At 34.3% G+C, this 14511-nt stretch overlaps 1 protein-coding gene across 3 annotated transcripts in view; it reads left to right on the top strand.

Moving 5' to 3' along the window:
- RAB27B (RAB27B, member RAS oncogene family) overlaps window positions 1-14009 on the top strand; it is a 2233495-nt gene extending 2219486 nt beyond the window's left edge. For all 3 annotated transcript variants that reach the window (XM_044075084.1, XM_044075069.1, XM_044075078.1), the window contains one exon: window positions 12118-14009. In XM_044075084.1, the coding sequence (XP_043931019.1) occupies window positions 12118-12307 (190 nt within the window). In that variant the 3' untranslated portion in view covers window positions 12308-14009. The remainder of the gene's footprint in view (window positions 1-12117) is intronic.
- The last annotated feature ends 502 nt before the right edge of the window (window positions 14010-14511 follow it).

Here is a 14511-nt window from a genome sequence, read left to right as displayed (position 1 = left end):
AATAGGCTTCCTGTAGACACAGCTGTTTCGTACCATATAGTAGCTGGTGTTGTGCATTTTTATTAATTTTACTCGTGTCATGCTTTATATAATATTGTGCATAGCAGGGTAAGAGGCGGCATCTCTGTTACAAAGTGTGCTGTTCTGTCATTACATTCGATCATTTATGGAGCAAACGATCAACTGATCAGCTGTGTTTGCAAATGTGGAACCACAGAGCAGTTTTGTAAGTAGAGTGGACTGTGTGATGGTTATTTTTGTTTCAGAGTTATGGTGGTGTTTGAGTGCTTTCAGAAGGCCAGCTGTACAGGCAGTGGTGTAATGAGAGAGTTCATAATATCTGTGGATGTCACAGTCAGATAGCAAAGCTTTGCGTTTGCAATCATTGTGTAGTCATTAACAATCAAGTAGACACTGACAAAGAGAGCTGAAGCCAGATAGAATGGTGTCAAACACAGATGTATAGTCTTTTGCCAGCCACATGAGAGGGAAATTATCTGTGTATTGTCCAGGGGAATCTTGTATAATATTTGCATACATTGTTTGGAAACAAAAAGGAATGCAAGAGTGCCGTTGTTGAACCTTGGGATACTTGGCATCTTTACACTGTATGAATATGAATTTATATTCTGCCATACTTAGCACAATAGGATAGGTAGCTCTGAAACTACTCCATTTTCAACTCTTTCTACATGCAATTAGCCTAGAAATAGTGACTTCACTACCAAGTAAATTGGCTTAGTAATGTCAAAGCATATATACCTGCATTGCTGCTCTTTTGTCTTTACTAGGATTGATGTGGTCAGAAAGCCTGCCAATGAGTATTTCAGTGTGTTGGCTAGCTATTAGTCCATCTTTGTTGCAGATAGACTATTGTGTTGTAGTTTTAAATTCTGTAAGAAATCATTGTGGTCATAGTGTTAAGTATACCTATACGCCATATTGTTTTTACATTTTGAATTGATTTTGGATAGATATTTCCCTATTTTGCTTCTGCATATCAGGGATGTTTCTTTCTTCAATGTGCTTATAAGAGAAAATGTGCATTAAGCATCATTAGGGTGCAATAGCTGTAATATACACAAGCAGAAAGTCATCATCAACAGGTGCATCATGTTTTGTTTTTGTTTTTGACAGCAGCTGCTTTAGAGTAGCTTTGATTGGTTGAAAACAAAAAGTCAGGTAACTGAACACTACAAAACTTCTGTAACAAAAATAAATACGTAAACTATGGAAAGAAGTAACATAAAAATCACCTTATTATATACACTTGTGCCTTAAGCACAGACTTCTAAAGAAATATACTTACTTTTGGTAACCGAAGACTTCATAATGTTGGGGTGACATGATTTATCAGAAATAAACATGATTTTATCAGTCTGAGATGAGAAGTCAGCACAGAATGTCACATCAGTTTCCTGAAGTGTAGTAAAGGAGAAAGGATTTAAACTCCTGTTAGAGCTTTTGCCTCTCATTTATATTATTTTCCAAAATTTGGAAAGAATGGAACAGTTATTCATTTACACATTTTATACTAGCTCTGACTTCCTAACCTTGTTTGCTTTTGGAATAGGTCGCACTTATGCCTTCTGAGATGGTCAGCATATTTAGAATCATCCTAAATTCATGCATTTCCAGCATAGCGTACACATTTTACCACAAATATACCCTACCTCTCAACCTGGAAATATCAAAAATATGGACTAAGGCCCATTAAATGTAGGTACATCTGGCCAAAAATATGTACCCTGATTAACATAAAATGTGCATACATAATTATGTAACCCCACCCACTCCAGTGGAATTGTAGGATACCAACATTCAAATGCAAATTGAAGAACAGACAAAATATTAAACACAAAACAAAGACTGAGAACTTTATTTGGCTTCACAAATTCCTCCTTTGCTCTTCCACTAATTAAAAGTAAAGTGAAGGAAACTAGGTGGCTAAAGTACAGAACAGTTTAAGTAATGTAAACCAGATTCATCACCATGGAGTTTGTGTCAGTACTAGCCCACAGCAAACTGGTTAAACAATTACAATAACTTTGTGTAGCTAAACCGAGAGGCAGCATCAAAGCTCTGTGAGTCATTTAAAATATAAGAAAAAGGAAGGCAAGGAAACAACTGAGGGACAAAAAGGACAGCATTTAGCAAATGAAATCTCCACTTTATGACTTGACCAACTTCTAATCATCTATGTTAGTAACAGGTTCTTTGAGTAGCTCGTTCTGCACAAAAATTATCACTCTAGTCGCAAATCAAAGTGTATACTTTCAATTCATGTCTCATTTGAAGGACAAGAACACATAGAAAAACAACCCCGTTACACCCTTAAAGAAGGCCATTGAACGCCTTCCTCTCAAGCAAATTCATTTTGCACTCATAAGGTCTTAGTCTCTTTCTGCTAACCCCACTGTGCACCTATCACTTAAAAATGAACACATCTCTCAAAATGTGGTCTCCCCAAGCATTTAATAAACGTAAGTAACATTTTCAGCTGTTTCCTCTAAAACTATTAAATATATCGGTTTTAGATTAGCAGTATAGCAGCTGTTGTTAAAGGAGTTTATTTAGATAATTGTAGACATAATATGACCTAAAAATATCCATGTTGATGTAATGCTCAGAAAAAAAATGTCCTCTCAGACAGCTGTAGCACATTAGATCCCCAGTAACCCTCTGGACTACAGGAGAAGTTAATAGTCTAGACAGCCATAATGTCTTCTAAGTAGCATCAAAAATCTGCAGGCTTTAGTAGTTCCTAAAACATCACAGATCTGAGGGTACTTAATTCCACTTGTTTTTCTTTAATTTCAGTTAATAATAGCATATTGATAAAAAGACCATTACTCACACCTGAAAACTTAAAACACATGACTCAGACATAGCCATTTAAATTGTGTGATATTTTATAAAGTATCATCTTATTCCCCAAAACAGTTATGCCCATTTACTCAAAAGAGAGGGACAAAGAAGCGAAGGTCTGCTAAACTGCAGTGCACAGTAGAGAGCAAAAAAATCAGAGATTATAATATACTAGTTTTACAGCACTTAAGCACATCCAAGACACAAAGAAAATCCTAAACATCAAAGACCAAACTGAAACTTGGGACAAGCGACCCATAAAAAGGGCAGGAAATCCTACTTCCTTTTTATAACACAAATTAAAATTAAAGTTAGTATAGTTGCACAATCTGAACACCTGGTAATGTCCAATTGCTATGTAGTTGGTGTGGAAAACCATTAAATGGGTGCTTTCAATGTTTTAAATGCTTTAGTATGGAGTGTAGGACATTGTTTTAGGAAACCAGATGTACTTGAGCAGTTAAGTAATCACAGCATGTTTTTAATGAGTTCCAAACACGTATTTGGTTAAAAGTTCTCAGAATGCAGCACAGCGTAAAGTTGTGCAAAAAAACAATCTAATATAAAAAGAAATTGATAAAACATTCAGTCTAAGCACTAACACCACACCTGTCAAAGCAACACTGATTTGTTGTGTCTTGTATCCTCGGCATAACAAGACTGTAGAGCAGAAGCTGTTTTACATTACAGCTCTGGTCCATCACCTCTAACAGGGTAACTTTCTCAATTTGTGAGGGCCAGGATGCAAGATTCCTGCCTAAAAATGCATGGAAAGTTCTTCTTAGCAGTAATTACATCATGAGGAAAACTTAACATATATTAATGGTGCTGCCAGTACAAGAAACATCCATTTTAAGTGCGTGTAGGACAGGGGGGTTAAACAGCCACTTTCTCCTTGGATAGGAAAAGAATTATATTTAACTTAACTTCCATGATTCTGCACCTTATAATTTGTCCTCCACTGAAAAATCCTGCTATGAAGAAAGGGGTTAATTCTACCAAACCATTTTAAGGAATATTCTGTCAAGAAGTCTTACTGTTCTTCACAGAGACCAATAAATTTAGCAGTACCAAGTTACAGATTGAACAGGATTACAATTCCGAGTACGAATTAACTTCTAGTTAACGGTGAACCACTGCCTAATAAAGATCCCACCTGTGAGAGTTAAGTAACTAAACAATTAGTTTAGAAAAATTTGAACATTGCAATAAGGCTTAAAGTCACACAAATTAACTCTAACCTGCTAAAAAGCTAGCTACTACTGCAGTTTATGAGTAATCCAGGTAGACGGGAGTTCTGTCATCACTATCCATATCGTGAGAAGGTATCCAGGCATGCTGGGCAGGTTTCTTTTTAAAGTCAAGTACTTTTTTGATCTTTTATGAATGGACAAAGGCACAAAGTCTATGTGTGCACATCCAACATCCCCAATTGCTGCAGTCTGCAGACAGATTCTAATGGGCATACATAAGCGTTTTTTTTTTTTTTTTTATTCCTTTGTACTTACCTGGAGCTGGAGTTTGAGCCACTGGAGAAAGTAAATTTTCTCATCCAGGATGGGAGTGAGGAGTGCACTGTGGACACGGGTGGGTGCTTGCTGGACCGGACAGGACTCACTTTGCACTGCAGGAGTTTTCAGACGTTGTTGAACTTGAGTTAAATTGTAGTAAACAGCTCCAATCACTGCTGTATGCTAGTGCTATTCCAAATCTAAAAACAGATGGTAAACACAGTCCAAGTCTCAGACAGGCTGGCAATCTGCCTTATGAAGCTGATGTCATCACGCATGCCGCTGCATATTGATGAATGTTGCAGGATAAGCTGGCGATGCGTGATGATGTCAGCAACAAATTGTAAATAAAAAGTTTTTAAAAATCTAAAAAAAGTCAGGAATTGAAAAGGCCACTCTGGAATTCATGACACCTCATTATTTTGCCCTCAAAACTAGTAAATACTGAGGAATTTGGTCCAGCTGAACGGTATGAATATTACCTATTATACCAACAATATCCATGCTAAAATATTTTATCAGCTTGATTTTCACTATCCATCTTTCTAGAAAGATCAAATGTCCTTTAATAGTGATAACTCACATATCCCACACAGACTGATCCCACTGAGGAAATTGTGTTCCTAATGGCTTGTCAGTCATTCTGTGGGAGTGTATCCTGGCTCTGTGTATCTGGGATGCCTCTTCACTATGAATATTTCTGGACGTTTTTTGAATTTGATAAGAAAAACACATTCTATGAAATAAATGTAAAAGGCCCTTGTACCTTGAAACATCTGTTTTTTGAAGCTTAATTTCTGGCAGCGGTACAGATCCTGTATCTTGGTTAAGGCAGGCTTTTATGCCATTCTGGATTGTTCCTATATTAAATTACTTTAATTGGTATGACTGAGAAAGTTTAGGTAGATATTTAAAGACAGAAGTGAGACGTCTTCAGAATGTTTCACTTTACTCCCTCTATTTACTGGTTAGAGTTCTGCAGCAATCTGAATAGAAATTAAATAAAGCACTGTTTTGCAACATATAGCAACGCTCTCTAGGACAGCTAAGAACTGAAAGGATGGAGAATCACTCATTCATGTATTATGTGTGGCACATACTGTGAAAGTATGCACATGGCATTATGTTCTAAGGAAGATTCAACATTTGCACAAGTATAAATCAGATTACTATCAATGGAAATACTATACAAAGACACCCACATAATCCAGCAAGATGTGGTTGAGTTTGTGGTTAATAGAGTGTTTGCCACTTTCCCAAAAATAGTTGTGCTTTAAATGTGCAGATTATGACATACACCTGAAGAGTAGTCTAAGCAAAATCTCATAGACCACGCCATAAAAAGAGTCAATCTCTGAGTGTAATGCCATAAAATGTAATATGAACAAAGTGAATGGTGGAAATAGATCGGATGGCAAACATAAGTCACCACTTCTATATAAAATGATGGTTGTAGGGAACAAAGATGGGTCAGCCAAAAACAGAACAACACAGTTAATGGACATCAAAGTATGAATAACACTGACAAAGAAGTAATTTCAGTTCTTTCCGACTGGAAGGAGTGAGAATTTATGTAAGACTGTACATACAAAGTGCTTTTACATTGATTTCTATAATTCTATATAAACAAGTAGTCACATAAATATTGAAATAGTACTAAGAATGCATATAGGTGAAACCGTTAGAACAGTGACTAACATAAGTATGTCAGTAACATGGCACTCACATTTGAAAGTATTTAATACTAGGAAAACAGTGTTATATGATAAAGAATATTAAAATAATTTGAGCTAAACAGGTACATCATTAAGAGCCACAGTTGATAAAAAAGATCAGCCATAAATCCACTGCTGGTAAGAGGTAAAAAACATGAAGGCAATAATTTAGTTAAGCAGAAAATGCTACAGCAGAACTGAATGGGGTACGTCACTACCTTATGTTTAATATGTGCAGATTGCGAAGCCTGTGAGGTGTAGTATGCGTGGTAGAGGGTTTGATTCCATCAGCTCTTATTTACCTACTGTGAAACCTTGAACAGACATTGCTCATGGGTCACCCTTGAAAAGGGCTTGGCTGTGAATGTAATAGTCTACAGACTAATTGCTTAGTATGAGCTAAAACTACTTACTAAAGCAGAAAGGCAACTAAACAGGCTAGGGAAACATTGCAGTGTTGTCTGTCAGAAAGCAAAAAAAGCACTTTCAATCTCAAAAGGAGGAGGTATGAGGTTTAATGGAATTCATTTTACATGAATTTTAAGGATTTAAGAAAATATGTGATTGTATGTGTAGATTAAACTTGGGTTCAGTGATTGTAAAGGGCTTGGGTTTCTCCTTTTATAAATAAGTTTAATAATAATTAAGGAGTACTATTTGTGGTTTTTGCATTATTAATAATTGTACTAATGTTTAGAAGGATAGCACAAAATGGGTAAGTCTCCTTTAGCATCAAGGATGGTGTCATATAAGGCTCTCTGCCTTGTTGTTAAGACTGAGAGACACTGGGACATACACCTGGTGGACACTAGAGGGGATCAAAACCAGGGATGAAAAATTGATGCAAAATAAAATGTTCTCATTTATTTTCAGCATTTTCATCATCTGGGATATGACATTTTTGCTGCATTAGTTTCACACCTGTAAAATGTATATGTTTGCTGTATGTGCTTATTTGTTTAATTAAGTGTAAGTATTCTACAGGTTTGTTTGTGTCTTTCGGCTTTTCCCAGTTAGGGGTCGCCACAGCGGAACTCTGGTCCGCTAATGATTGGTAGTGGATTTTTACGTACCGGGTTATCAGCCCTGACGCACAACCTTCAATGAAGGCATGCCCCATTCACGTATGCCGCCACACAGAAGACACTCTAGCTGAGAATCGAACGGGACAACGTCTTGTTATGAGGCGACAACGCTACTGCAGCACCAGGTATAATAGTTAAAAAATAAGTACCAATGTCACACAGAAAAAACATTCAGTAAAAACTAAAAGAAAATCTAGCCAAGCTAGACCTTCCACTTTGTGATTCCTTGAAACCTCTTGCATTAGAGGTAACATGGGATATATGCAAATGAACCCTTAAGGACATCAGGTGTTTCAGCTATATGGCAGTTCTGAATGTCCAAGACATATTTCCTTGACTGGAAGAAAGGTTTAATTTCTTGGGGATGTGGATACTTACTAAGTGCTTAAACTTGGGCAGAACAATTGTAGTGGTTATAGACAGGTTGACAATATGACTGTTAGAGTGGGCAATATGGTTGCAGTTTGACTGAAAATATTTGTATGGATGTTATTTCAGCTGAAGTTATATTTTTTCAAGTTTCTCCTGATTCTTCTACATATTCCTACTGGAAATTCGTTGGAAGCAGAATAGGGGTATGATGTAATCATGTTATACCTTTCTAGAATTGTTGAAATTTGAGAAAGTATATAATGCTCTGTAGGAAGGAAATGAGATCCATATAAAATTCCATGTCAGAGGGCTTTCATATAAGTCAGGTCTTTGAAATGTTGGTGATATTAAAATATGATATGCCCTTAATAGCTTTCTGAAAGCTTCTTTGGCTGAAATGCTGCTATGTATTTATTTATTTATTTGCTGTTTGTCTCTAAGAAATAATGGTTTAGATGCCTTAATTATTTTGCTTGCATTGCTTTGTGTCTGAAATTCCATCTTGAAGCTGTTCTTTTTTGTTTCTTCCCATTTTACAAGGCAATGTTTCTTTCCTCAATTTCCAGTTGTACGTCTGGGTTCAGATAGGGACAGTGGTGTTGTTTGATCTTCCACTACTAACAGAGATTGTTTTTCCATGATTCCCACAAATATGGAGGCATGGGGTATACAAGGAAAATGTGGGAAGCTTGGCCTATTTATGTATTTTCAATTTTGTAATTGTTAGTCTTTGTAAGGGAGAAGAAATGTTTGGACTTTTTTTTCCTAAAGCCACTTCAATTAGAACATGAAGGACACAAGTTGCTTACAATCAGCTTTTCTGTTACATGTGTTCTTGATCTATGACATAACAATATCTACACTAGCTTGATTAACATACCATGACATAAACTGACTTTATTGCCCTTATTGCCTCTTTAAATAACCAAGATGATTTTTTAATACAACTTAAAAGTATACTAGGAAACATTTATACATCACTGAGACTTCATATTGCAGTTGATAAGAATTATTTAGCTAGTGGATAATCATCATCATCAACCCCGTTTTTCCTGTTTTCTGAATGGGGTCAGGGTGTTGTATCAACTGTCATAATCTCACTCAATTCAATGCTAATCTGCTATTGTGAAGCAGTGAAGACACCTTTGCCTTGTAGGGAAGTATTTCATAAGCATATTATTTAGTGATTTTTTTTTCTTTTTTCATTTCAGTCACCCAGTCTATAGACAAGTAAATCAGATGACTGAAAAGTAAAATCCACAAAAAAAATGTATCCTCAGAACTGCTAAAAGGAGCTCTATGGTGAAATCATCAAACACAAAATGCTCCAAATGCCAAACATTTATTACAAGTGAAAGCAGAGAGCAAAGTTTTCAGTTAAAATAACCTTTTCTCAATGTGTAATGAAGCCCATTACTCAAAGAGGTTTAAATAATGTTCACATGTATTAATTATCCAATCAGAACACAAACAGAACACAGAAAAATTAAAGTCAATATATATATTATGTACACCATAAAATCCTTTAGGTTGTAACAACACAATTATCATAACATTCTTATTTAACTGATGTAACTGAGACGATTACTGAACTGAGACTTTTCATCAGAAAATTAAATTTGAAGCTTTTATATTCTAATGAAGATGATACATGTAGGATACTGAAACACTCTATCACTTTTGTACCTGTTAATCAACTTCTCATTTTAGCATTTCAAGAAATATGTGAAACACAAATTTATGAGTTAACAATAAATCTATGTTAAAATGTTATAACTTACGTAATGATGAAATATTAGCATTAAAATTAAGGAAGTATGGATATTGTTAATAAACAAGCTGATAAGGGAGGAGAAATAATAATGAATAAACAAGACTTTATGTCATCAATGAAATTATTTATAAAATCTAGACAAGGTACTAATAAAATTAATGTTGTGTCTTTTGGCTTTTCCCGGTTAGGGGTCGCCACAGCGGAACTCTGGTCCGCTAATGATTGGCAGTAGATTTTACATGCCGAGTTGCCGGCCCTGACGTACAACCTTCAACGAAGGTACACCCATTCACGTATGTCTCCACACAGAAGACGCTCTAGCTGAGAATTGAACATGATAACGTCTTACTGTGGGGTGACAACGCTACCGTAGCACCACCACTGCAGTGTATTAATAAAATTAATATGTTTTAAATACCATTATTTTTAAAGTAAGGAATGCATTATTTGAATTACAGCTACAGAATGATATATTTGTTGATTTATATAATTTTATGTATCTGGAAAAACCTAAAATGCTTATACTATATGGATTACCTGAAATGCGCAAAGATCAAACACCATCTCGTATGCATCCTGTAGTATCAGCTAGTGGATTGGGGTAATGGAGGTTATTCCTGTTTACTTAGAAAAAAGCTGGAAACCATTCTTAATAAATGTAAATAGCTTTATTAAAGATACTGCTGATTTTATGTAAATGCTATATAATTTACTGGAATGTGAAAAAGTTGATACTGATTTGTTTTGTTACATTAGATATTATTTATTATTTACAGTAATACCCAATTTTTATGGTATACAATCTATAAGGCAGCATCTTTGTAGATACAATAATATGATAAAAAGATGAACAGAAACAAGTTTTGTTGTTGGATGTGGTGTTAAGTAGCAGAATATTCCTGTTTAATAAATGTTTCCATCAATCCTCTGGTATAGCCATGAGTATGCCCGTGGCAAACAAGTATTTCTCTTAGTGAGTAGGAAAAACAATTTATATTTTCCGATACAGAAAAAGTAAAGGTAAATATTTTATTTTTTAAATGTTTTGTGGATGACATCTTTATGTTATGGAAATGATGTTGAACATTTGTCAAACCTTGTAGAAATTCTTAATAATAATACTACTGACTTTTGAGTTTTAAGCTAAGTACTTCACAAGTAGAAATTATTTTTTACATATAATTGTGCATAAGAATGATAAAATACAAGCAAATTGTTATTTACACAGACTGAGTATGCATCCTAATCAGGTATATAAGGGAGTAGTAAAGGGACAGTTTTTGAGAACAAGTAGATTGACAACAAATTATAATCAATTGATTAGTAAAATTAAAAGTCTTGCTAATGAATTTAAAGAAAGAAAGTATGAAGATAATATGGTAAATAATACAAAACAAGAGGTTATAGCAGACTGGACCAGAAGGGCTAAGCCATATTTTTCAGCAAGTAATATGCTAATGACAGGTGCACAAAAGAATATTAATGGAATGAGATATACTGCTAAATATAATTAGAGTAGTAATTATGTAATGATTATTGTGAAAAATAATTAGTTGATTTTAAGTACCTTTCCATAGATACATAAATACGTATATGCAAATCTACAATTTACATTTGAAAAGTGATTATTTGAAACCGGCATTATGCTACAATGATTTTATATCCAATAGTTCTGTAATAGAAATTAAGAAAGAGGGTACTTATCCATATCATTTTTCATTTTGTAAGTATATTTTGAGAGATGTACATTTTATACCCAACAACAAAAGAACATTTTCTTTTAAATGTTTTGCTACTTGTAATATTGTAAAGTTTTTTTATCAAGTCATTTGTGATGATAGCCAAAGATTTTATTTAGGGAAAACCAACAGAAAGTTAAAAGAACATATTTGTCAACACTTATTAGACATTAAACAGAATGTGAATACAAATGCTTTAGCTAAATATGTAAATAAAATGATTGTAAGCCATACTTTTAAATTTAGAGTGATAGAAAAGACTTTTATGCATAGACATAGAAGAGGAGGAGATATATTAGATACAGTCATGGCTGACCACAAATTGATTCATATGTTGCATTAAGACCGTAATTTTGGATTAAATATGCCTGTTTTTGAAAAAGAAAATATTTAAGCTGTAGTAAGTAAGGAATTTTATGATATAATGTAAGCTACAGTTTAAATGATTTTATGGTGTGTGTGTGTGTGTGTGTGTGTGTGTGTGTGTGTGTGTGTGTGTGTGTGTGTGTGTGTGTATATATATATATGTGTGTGTGTGTATATATATATATATATATATATATATATATATATATATATATATATATATATATGTAGATAGATAGATAGAGATTTTAATTTGGCTGCATTCTGTTTGTGTTCTGATTGAATAATTAATAAATGTGAATATTATTTAAAGCTGTCTATAAAATGGGCTACATTATGCATTGAGAAATATTTGATTTCCCTGAAAGCTTTGCTTGCTTGTTGTTTTCATCATGTGCAATGAATGTTTTGGTGCTACAAGTTCTGCTTTTTTTTTTTTTTTTACATTTTTTGTCTGAAAAGAAGGCATCGTTTGTCTCCTGTATCTTACCATGCATGTTTTAATTATATTTATTCAAATTTTACAAATGAGATACATGATGTCATGCTAATACATTTTATATGGTGAATTTCATTTAGAAAATGTACATTGGTAGCCTAACCTGCTATAAAGAAAACATTTTTGTTTATGAGTGCACACTTCTAAAATTATATGGTTAATACATTTCCTTTTATGTTGTTTCTTAGGATTCCTTACTTTGAAACAAGTGCAGCTACAGGAAATAATGTTGACAAAGCTGTAAACAAGCTTTTAGACTTGATTATGAAGCGCATGGAACAGTGTGTGGACAAGACACAAAAGTCTGAAAATGCAAATGGAGGAGGTGATGCAATGCTAGACCCTGCAAAACCAGTGGCGAAGAAGTGTGAATGCTAGACAGCTGTATTATGATGGAGGATGAGTTGGTTAATTCTCTACAGAACAGTGGCCATTGTGATGCCATATTTCTAATCTGACCACCATACTGGGAGTAAGAGCTGAACTTTACCCAGTTATTTTGCAGAATTATCATTCCTTTTAATTGAACGGGTAATACAGAGCTCCAAACATTAATTGTTTATATAATTAAGAAAGTTTCAATATGAGGTGGAAGAAAGTTCCTTACATGACATTATTTAAACCAAAAGAACTACCTTCTTCCCTGCATCTAGATACTTAAGTCAGTGTTGTTAATAAACATTAATGATGGTTTTCTGTTCTTTAACAACAAATAGGAGCCATTGTCACAAATTGTGGTGTTTATTTAGCAGTTCCCTGAGTGTTCTTAATGCATTTTGGTTTACAGGACACACAGTTTGCGCAGCCCTTGGCTGTAGAATGAGTAATACAACACTGTAAACATTACAGAACAACACAGTGTGAATTGTATGATTCAATGAAAGCACTTGTTTCTACTTCTCTGTGTTTCCTAGCATGAGTAAAGATGCAGGCAGTTGAAAGTATTTCAGATTAAGTCATTTTAATTATGTTTTGGGGTACTTCATTCTGAAATAATGAAATAACACTATAGGCAATCACATCAGCAACAGTTGGCTTACTGCTAGCTTCTACAGGTCTATGTTTGGCAGTGACTCATCAGACATACTAAAATAATACAAGTGTATAATAAAATAAATGTTTTGTACAACTTTTCATCACAGGACTGAGAAATAATCTGTTACTGAATTCTTGTTGTTATTGCGTACTACAGCTAATGTTTGACTTCTGGGAAATAGCTTTCATCAATCTCATTTTTTTCTGTCTTAAGAACAGCTGCATTTTTGGTGCCAAACATACATTGTTTCTGTCTGTGTTTCGGGTCCATTGTTCATGAACCTGATGCTTGTAAAACAAAAGGTAGCAAAAAAGCAATGGCTACCTTTATATATTTATGAATGCATAATATATAAACTCTGGGTATGGCTGAACGGATGAAAACTGGTGATTCTGAACTGAAATTGTTGCTGAGAAATTTAATATATGGCTTATATATGAATGATAAACACAGTGCTTTGGAATGTAGGCTGGCATTTATGAAACCGTGTTTATATTTTGCTATGTACTGATGTTCTCTTTGTGTTGTTGCCTACTTCTGTATTACACTGAAATATTTTAAGTAAAAAATATAGATGATATGATTGTTCATTACTTATAGCATGTCTGTGTCTTTATGTAATTAATTAATTAATTGTATTATCCCTGCTTTTATTACACACAAACACATGCACACACACACACACACACGCACAGATATAACTATCATTTGCTAGAGTAATAACACAAGGCTCCATTATAAACAAAAGATTGTGCACTCCATCATTACAGCAGTTTTGTCACAGTGATGAAATGCATTGCACCATTTGCATCCCCTACCTCCCCCCATTCATGCACTCTGTGTAATCACTTAGCAGACCATATATGATGTTGAACTATGTCACTTCTGAACTGCTGTTGCTGTATGTTTTTGTCTAAGTAACTCCTTTGTTAGGAAGCAGTTATTAACTGTCCTATACAAGGCTGTTCTGCTCAAAATGATACTTGCTGTGGTCTGATATTTCAGTAAAGTATTTTAATTATTAAAGTTTTATTTAGTTCTTGACATGTAGTAGCTACAGTAATCATCTATTTTCATCATGTTATTCTGTACTCCAGATTCATCTGTGGCTGATTGCATTATAGCTGGTTGTTTTATAAATATTATGAGTGCTATAGAAATCCATAGAGAGTCTGCATGAATGGAAGGCACAGTATTACACGCAGGCTGTCATCATTTTGAGTGCCCAATTGAACTTGAAATCAGTCTTTGGGAAGTCCAGTTAAATAACAGTGTGGAAACAAAAGAATTGTACAATGTTCTCACGTACTTTGCTAGCATGTAGAAATGTTTTGCCTCCAGTTAAATTTATCAGGTCTTTTTGTGATCTCCAAGCATTCTAAAATATATGTGGTTTGCAGAAAACATTGTAGATTTTCCAGTTATTTTTGCGTAACATGCAATGTCTTTACCTGTACCATGTATACTTCAGATATACACAGTTTCATGGCACAGCTTTTAGCAGTCAGGAGAGATATTCAACATTTTATTAAGCAAATAAAGTCCT

The sequence above is a fragment of the Protopterus annectens genome, chromosome 1.part1 (genome assembly GCF_019279795.1).
Source record: "Protopterus annectens isolate FY-2018-M chromosome 1.part1, PAN1.0, whole genome shotgun sequence".
Taxonomy (NCBI): domain Eukaryota; kingdom Metazoa; phylum Chordata; order Ceratodontiformes; family Protopteridae; genus Protopterus; species Protopterus annectens.
The sequence above is the reverse complement of the archived record's forward strand: the minus strand, read 5'-3'. Positions and strand labels throughout refer to the sequence as shown.